This window comes from Ailuropoda melanoleuca, chromosome 16, assembly GCF_002007445.2.
Source record: "Ailuropoda melanoleuca isolate Jingjing chromosome 16, ASM200744v2, whole genome shotgun sequence".
Classification (NCBI taxonomy): Eukaryota; Metazoa; Chordata; class Mammalia; order Carnivora; family Ursidae; genus Ailuropoda; species Ailuropoda melanoleuca.
In genome coordinates, this window is record NC_048233.1 from 64,870,588 (window position 1) to 64,878,484 (window position 7,897).

At 46.8% G+C, this 7,897-nt stretch overlaps 1 protein-coding gene across 1 annotated transcript in view; it reads right to left on the reverse strand.

Annotated features, from left to right (window-relative positions):
- The window catches only part of ELF5 (E74 like ETS transcription factor 5), a 43,321-nt gene that overhangs the window by 23,377 nt on the left and 12,047 nt on the right, over window positions 1-7,897 (reverse strand). The window contains exon 3 of the mRNA XM_034645862.1: window positions 980-1,104. Within this exon, the coding sequence (XP_034501753.1) occupies window positions 980-1,104 (125 nt within the window). The remainder of the gene's footprint in view (window positions 1-979; window positions 1,105-7,897) is intronic.

The following is a 7,897-nucleotide window of genomic DNA, read 5'->3' on the forward strand; positions in this document are numbered from 1 at the left end:
GGCGTGCACCTGCCCTGCGAGCACTCTGCCAGGTTTGCTGTGACGTGCAGTCACCAGAGCACCTGGGGACAGAGGCCCTCAGAGAGATGCTGGGGCAAAGCTCAGCTGGCCCCCCTCTGGCATGGGATTTGCACAAGGCCCCATGCTTCCTTTTTAGGTGGAGAAGACCAGCAGAGAAAGGAGGAAGGGTGGGAAGAGAGGCCCGGTGGACAGCATGGGGTTTCATGTTTACTCAGCACATGCTTTGGGCCAAGCTATATATTTTATGCAGTTTGGCTCCGTTAATCCTCACAGTGATTCTCATCATCCCTGCTTTAGGGATAAGGGAATAGAAGCTCAGAGAAAAACAGTAATATTAATATCAATAACCATAGGGTAACATCATTTATAAGATGACCTGTAGGATAGTTAAGAGTACAGGTGTTCAAGTCAACTTGCATGAAACCTAACTATAAGATCTTGGACAAGTCACTTGACCTCTCTGTGCCTCAGTTTCTTCATCCATAAAGTGGAGATAATAACTCTTCATTTCTCATAGGGCTGCTGTAAGGATGAGATGGGTGCTTGGCACAGGGCCTGAACCATAGCTAGTATTCAGCAAATGTTAGCTAAAACCACGATGAACAAGCAATCACAGTGTACTAGGTTCTGGGCTAAAGGTTTCTTTCCACTGCAACGCTTAAATATAATAACTCCAAGAGATTGAAAAGATCATCTGTTAGCAAAATGAGGCTTGGAGACGTTAGTAGAGTTGCCCAAGGCCACAGAGCTGGGAAGAGGTTAGGGTGAGGATTCCGGTGCTTTTCTCTACAGAAGCTGCCCGACCTGCTGCGCAGACCTCCTCCAGTCCTCTGCCCTGAACACTGGTGAGAGCTGGCATTTTCAGGCCCCCAGCATGGCCTTTCTGCCTCCTAGAGGCCAGCACCAGCTCCTGCCCCAGCTCTTCCCAGCTCAGATGGGCTTCTCTGGATTTACGCACCTGTCTGATGCTCAAAGGCAGGATAATACTCTTCATTGCTGAACAGATCAGTCCACGACATCAGGGGGTCGCAGAAGGAAGTGTTGGGCAGGAAGCTACTGTGAGTCACTGAGTCCAACATCACCCTACAACAGCAGGAGAGGGCTGTGAGGAGGCAGACGAGGGCCACACTGCAGGAGCCCCGGTGGGGCACACTTGGTTTTTAATAACAAACACACAGCCTCCTAGGAACCAAGCACCCCTCTAAGTGCTTGCCACAGTGACATTATTCAATCCTTGCCACATCCTGTGAGGTTTGTACATCTGTCCCCATCTTACATATAAGAAAACCTAGACAGTGGGGTTGAGACAGTTGCCCACATAACATGGCTGGTAAGTGGCAAAGCTCAGGGCTTGACATGGAGGCTCTTATGACGCAATACTGCCTCTTTCTTTACTTTTCTTACCTGCTCACATCTGACCCCTGAACTCTGGCTTGTAACGTTTAACTGTATGCTTTTGAAGGCTGGGCAAAGGTTGCTATACCTTAATACACCCCCAAACCTTTACCCACAATTCTGAAATCCAAAAGCTCTGAAATTGAAAGTATGGTGTGTGTGTTTACAAACTTATTTCCCAGCAAAACACAAAACAGAACAAAACAAAAACCAGTCCTAAATTAATGTTATATAGTTTTATATACTGTTATATATATTACATCCACGCATCTATATACAGCATATAAACCATACACTAAACATACATATACACAGACATATGTACATAAGCACCATATTATACATTATACATATGCTATATAGTTTTATAGTTTTATTTATTCTTGATGATTATTCATAGGAGACATACATATGATTCCCAGAAGGAGTACCCTGAGAAGAGTACTCTGTACCCAGCAGTATACAGACTGTATAACCTCCCTAATACCTGAGGAGTTCTGATTTCTGCAGCACATCTAGCCCCAGGGTTTTGGTTCAGAAAGTGAGGACCTGTGATAATTGGAACACTTACTTACTACACTTCGGACTCTGTGCTGAGTGCTTTACAACCCTCTGTTTATTATTCATGGTCTCCTCGGCACAAACTCTGAGACAGGGTCTGTTTTAGTGATAGGATGGATGCTGTAAGGTTTTAGGTAACAGACCCCACACCACCCGGTTGGCAGATGGTGGGGTTTGTGCAATAACTCGGGTTTATCCATTTAAGAAGTCGTGATCCTAATCACAGGGCTCTCCTCCCTGCATACACTGGTGAGGAGGAAGATTTGGGAGAAGGTGTCTGGTTGAGGCTGGAAAGAGGGCAGAACGGAATGGGCTTGGGGCCCTCACTCGTGTGCATTCTTGCCCGTGCTTTTTCATCTTTCAAGTTTGCTGCTTCCCATATTCTCACAATTCAGGGGGGAGAAATGAATTCATGTTTGGTAGATTAGAAAAATCTGTTCGCCCAACTTCTCTTTTCTGATTATCACAATAACGTTGATGAGATAGGGTGCCTCTACCGCCATTTTGCAAAGGGGACCCAGCAGCTCAAGGTCACACAGCTGGTAGGTTAAATGTCAGAACAAAGATTGGATTCTGGATCTTGGGATATTAAGCATATAGAATTTTCAGATGGCTGGGGGCTTACTAATCATCTAGTTCAGTGTTTTGCAAACTTTAGTCATTTGCCTATCATCCCGATGATTTACTTAACATATTAAAAAAAATCAACTCCCTTTTTGTTTTAACACAACTACATTTATTTAAAAGGAAAACTTTGTATCACCATTATAGAAGGAAAGTCTGTCTCCTTTTAACCTGAAGAAAAATAAAGACACAGCATTTAAATAAAAACTGTTGATCCATGCATCACCTAAATCAGAAGTTAGCAGACTACAACTTACAGGCCAAATCCAGCCCACCACCTATATTTGACTGGTCCACAACTAAAAATGATCTTACATTTGTAAATAGTTATATAGTAAATGGTTATATAAGTACCCACCTACTATAATCGATTTTTGCCTTTTGGCCTGTGTATCCTAAAAACTACCCTGCCCTCAAAATAAAAGTTTGCCTACCCCGGACCAGATCTATTTCCTGTATCATGAGTGGTGTGAGCACCACATGTTGGAAAGTCCAGAGTTAGTCCAGTCTTTCCCTTCACCCCATCGTTGTGTAGTTGAGACCATTAAGGCCCAGGGAATTTGTGTAACTTGCTCAAGTGCATACAGCCAATGGCTGTCAACATTATGTCGTAGTGAGTTATTAAGGTTTCCAAATTTTGGCTCCTCTGCTCCCTTTTCTAGAAACACTCACAGTCACATCTGCCTACAGACACATCCCTAACACACTTACATATCAAATGGAACCCCAATACTGAGAAGGGAAGGGGTTATGTGATTCTAGAATCAAAGACCAATTTTTTTGGGGTGCTTGCAAATTATTATCAAATGTGCATGAGAACTGCGTTCCTGTTACAGAGAAATAACTGAGTTCGAATTCTCACACTCTGGCACCCTTTCTAGGCCATCATTGGAGAGTCACTAGACCCCACTGGGAAGCCTCCTTACTGGTTCCCAGGGAGGGTTAACCGGCCCAGTGCATTATCATGTTCATGGATCTCCCCCTGGGAACCATATCAAACAGAGGTCAAGGCTGTCTGAGTTTGGACTGTGATTTTCCCACGGATTGGCTGGTTTTATATCCTGAGCGGGAGGTAGGATGAAGAGGGATGGGGGTGGGAGGTTATGAGGGAGGGAAGGGCTCCTGGAGCCCAAAGCCCCCCTTCTGCCTTCTGTACTTGACCTCAGAAAGAGCTCCCGTAAGTGAGGGGTAAAGGTAAAGTCTCAGAAAACTGAGGAAGAAGATGGCCGACATCTGGCATGACCTTCATGGAGGTGTTTGGAGAAAGGAGGGGTGAACTCCACATGGAAGAAAACAGAACTGTCCCCAGGCCTTCCCATCAATTAGAAATCCTCCCAGTAAAAATCACAGTAGCAGCAGTGAGCAGTTCCTCGCTCACACCTGACATAAATAGCTCTCAAAAGTCATTTGGTAAATTGAATTTGATCATCAAACATTAGGAATATTTCTTATCAATAGGATATTTACCTCTTTTAAGGATTTCTTTTCCTCTTTACACCAACCTGCTCACTCAATCTGCAGTCTCCCTACTGCTCTACACAACACCGGATTTGATTCCCTTTAGTAATCCCTTCTGTGATGAATTCTATCCACTGAGTTTTCTTAAAGGACTCTCTCTCAGGTGTACCGAGGGCTATTTTTATTTCTGCAATTATTTCTTGCTTCTTGGGAAAAAAATGTCTTTCATAAAAGCAGCAGATTTATTTTTTATTTTTGCTAGTCTATTTGGAGAACGTATTATTAACTCTGGGCTTTCCACAAAAGACCTTGGCCACTTAGCCAGCGTGCACTAGGTGTGAGCGTTCAGGAATAATGGCTGCTTTGTATTCAGTAGCTTAGCTTCCTAGGCCCTTGAAAGTCCTTGCAATAATTGAACAGTTCAGCTCGTAAGAGTTCTTTAATGTAGGTGGAACAGAAGGTGAGGGTGGGGGAAAGAACCAGCTGTGTGGGGCCCCATCTCTGCCAGTACGTTGAGGTCCAGCAATATGTAGGTAGACCCAGGCTTGAAGTTTGACCGTGTCTTCCCAATGGGGTTGACCCTAGAAGGGAAAAATTAGTTCTTGGGGGTCAAAAAAAAATCGTAGACATTATTATGTCTCATGACCATCTAAAGGGCCACAGTGCATAAACGATATACAGTAAGTACATCGATGGGGGGGTAATGATTATGACAAAATTCTCTAAAAAGCCTCCTTAGTTGGGAATGACAATGAAAAAATGGTTGAGAAGCACTGGGTTAGACCTCGAGTCAGCAGCAGGACAAGAGGGGATATTTAGAGAGGGTCCTAGGCACATGTTTTTGTGTTCTGAGGGGCTGGCTTCCCATCATGGAAAGAGCACTGGCTGGAAGTCATGACTCTGCCTCTTGTGCCTCCGCTCTTCACTTACTAGATGACCACGCTGATGCGGGGGCCCCTGAGATGTGCCCTGGCTCCACGATTTTCTGCAGGCATCCACCCGAATGGCCCAACACATCCCAGCATGCGCACCCACACACATATGCATAGAAGTCGGTTATACCGGGTATCGTGGTCAAACAAGCTCATGAAACTGGAGTCAAATCCAACCACTACACATGGAGATTAAACTTTTAGCTCTGCGAAGACCCCCCGATTTCCTCTTCTCCCTTTCCTCCTATGTCCACTACTTTCAGCAGTGGGCTCTGGAATTCTTTCCTGGGCTAGCCAGTTCTCTTAAGTGCTTTGAACCCTCACTCACTGGGCATCCACGCACCCACAGCTGTTGGAACCGGTCTCCCCCAGCCACCATCGTAGCTAGCTCATCAGTAGGAAAGGCTCAAGTACAATCCACACAAGGGGAAGGAATCAGGTGGGTTCCCTTCCACGCGCGAGAAAGGCTGACTGCAGGGATCTTTTGGAATGAGACAGTGATAGCAGGGAAGCGGGGGTCCGCGACGCCTCCACTGGCCTCCTAACCCCTCTGAGAGCCGGCTCACTCACCAGGCATGCACAGGGAGGGTCCGCACAGTCAGAGGGACGGGCCTGTGGGCTTCTTGCCCCCACACGAGTCAGAGGCAGCAATCACAGGTGTGCTGCCCATGGCCTGATCAACCAGGCACATTTGCTCAGCCTTCCAGAGAGAGGGGATGGAGCAAACCACCCAGGCTTGGCCAGGTTGCCAGAGGAGGAAAATTCCTTCCTGACCCTGGCAGAGATCATCAACTTCACTCTGGGCATGTGACCAAAAATCCACCCAATTAAGCATCTACACGTTGGCTGTTTATACACTAAAACATCACCAGGCAGAACGAGGCCATGAGCATGGAAACCACGAAATGAGGGGCCAAGAAGGGCCTTCCCTGATCCCACCATCTGGGCAGTCCCACTGGGAAGAAGTTTTTCCTCCTCCAAAGCCTCAGCGACACCTAAGTGCCCACCGGGTCCTGAGCCCTGGGGGCAAAGCAGGGTCGATTTCCTGCACTTTGGACCTCCCTAAGGAGGGACACATGGGGGGAAATTTCAGTGGATTATTTTGACGCTTGCAGTGAAAGAATTGGTGCTTGAATATTTGTTCTTCTGAGAGAAATGGACTTGCTCATGTCTTGCCAAGGGTCTCCTCATTTTCCTCTAGCTTGTTTAGGGAGCTTGCTAGTTCGTTTGTCCTTAGTTGTTTCTCCAAAGGTGTGGCAAAGACCCACAGAAGGTAAGCCACATGGTTTACTGGGGGTTTCAATGCAAAGCTCATAGGCTTTGGATGAAATCCTTGAGGGGTTAAATCCTACCTCTGCCACCCATAAGGACCAGGGACATGGGACACTTAGGTGTCTTAGTACCCAGCCTGTCAGAATTCTGTTTGTCTCATAAGAGATGCGGTCTATAAAAACCCATGCTCTTCTCTGAACTCATCTTTAAAATGCCTCATCTTTAAAATGGGATTTTAACACTCCATCCTCAGGCTGTCCTGAGGATTTAATAAAATCAGATCGCATATGCAAGACTCTGGGCATAATACATCGATGTCCACGCCAGAGCAGGGGAGAGTCAACTGCCACCAATATATCAAAATGTTCCTACTCTGGTGACTTCTGAGAAAAAAAGACAACCAAACTGTGGAAGTGCCTGCCTAGAATACCTTGAGTCATGAAAAACATTCTCAAAGACAACACGAGGGCAAAGAATTAAGCCTTTACTCAGAGGAGCAAACAACTCCTCTCCCTGGGTCTTTAGACTAAAACACAAAGCTGTCTCCCTAAATGACTTTAGCTTTCTGGGCCCCACCTTCCTCATCTGTAAAATAAAGAGGTTGTACTTAATGACCTCTGACATCCTTTCCAGCTTGTAAAATTTTTAGTCCATCCAAACGTGGGTCCCCAGCTTCAGGTGAAGAAGGGGGCATGTGCTACCGGTGGCGGCCAGCAGGGGGCAAATGCACGCAAACCCCACATACTGCAGAGTCTTTGAAAAGGTCTGAGAATGCAGTGGAAAAACCCTAACCATTGCTTTTCTGGAAGCCGTCTATACTGAGGTGGTGTGACAGGGCACAAAACGCTTCTTTTAAGCTATTATGTACAGACAAACTCCTGAAAAATGCCCCAAACTGTAACAAGGCAGCTCTCTTCTCTGTATCAAGGGGGAGCTGGGAGCAGGCCCACGGCAGAAGGAGGAGTTTAGCCAGGGGGCTGGTGGGCTTTCCTTGAAGCTGACTATTTTTGGGGTGCAAAATCTAGCTCCCGTTCCTAAAGACGGTTTTAGGAATGGGTAGAAAATTGAGTGTACGTATTCTCTGCTAGTCGCCCTTGGCTTAGCGCGTGGGGGCTGCCAAGGAGGGGGTGGCTACGCAGCCCGAGGAGGCAAAAATGACTCTCACGCAAGCTTTTAAATCCCCGTCAAACAGCTCCCAGGAGGCATTGTGACTGATGGAACTGGCAGTGGGGGGTGGGGGCGGCGGCGATCCGGAGCTGGAGACCAGATGAACAGACCCAGGCCCCAGCCCGGGGCTCTAAGCCCTGACGCCCCTTACAATTCATCCAAAAAAGCAAAGAAAAGGTGCTTACGTGAGGACAGCGGTGGGTGACTAGGTCCAAAGAGGAGGCTTTCAAGGCAAGAGAAGGCAGGCGCTCCCAGCACCAGCGTTCGGTGGAAATAAAGGCCACCTGTAGCCTTGTGATATAAGTAACACCTACAGACAGGTCCGTTTGGTTTTTCAGGTTTATGCACAGCCCCTTTGATGACGGTGACATACAGTGTGACACGGCTCCTTGGAGGGGGGGAATGGTTCTCAGATGCAGAAAGTTTACCTTTATCCTGTTTTTGTGCCCAGCTCACCAACCCCCCTT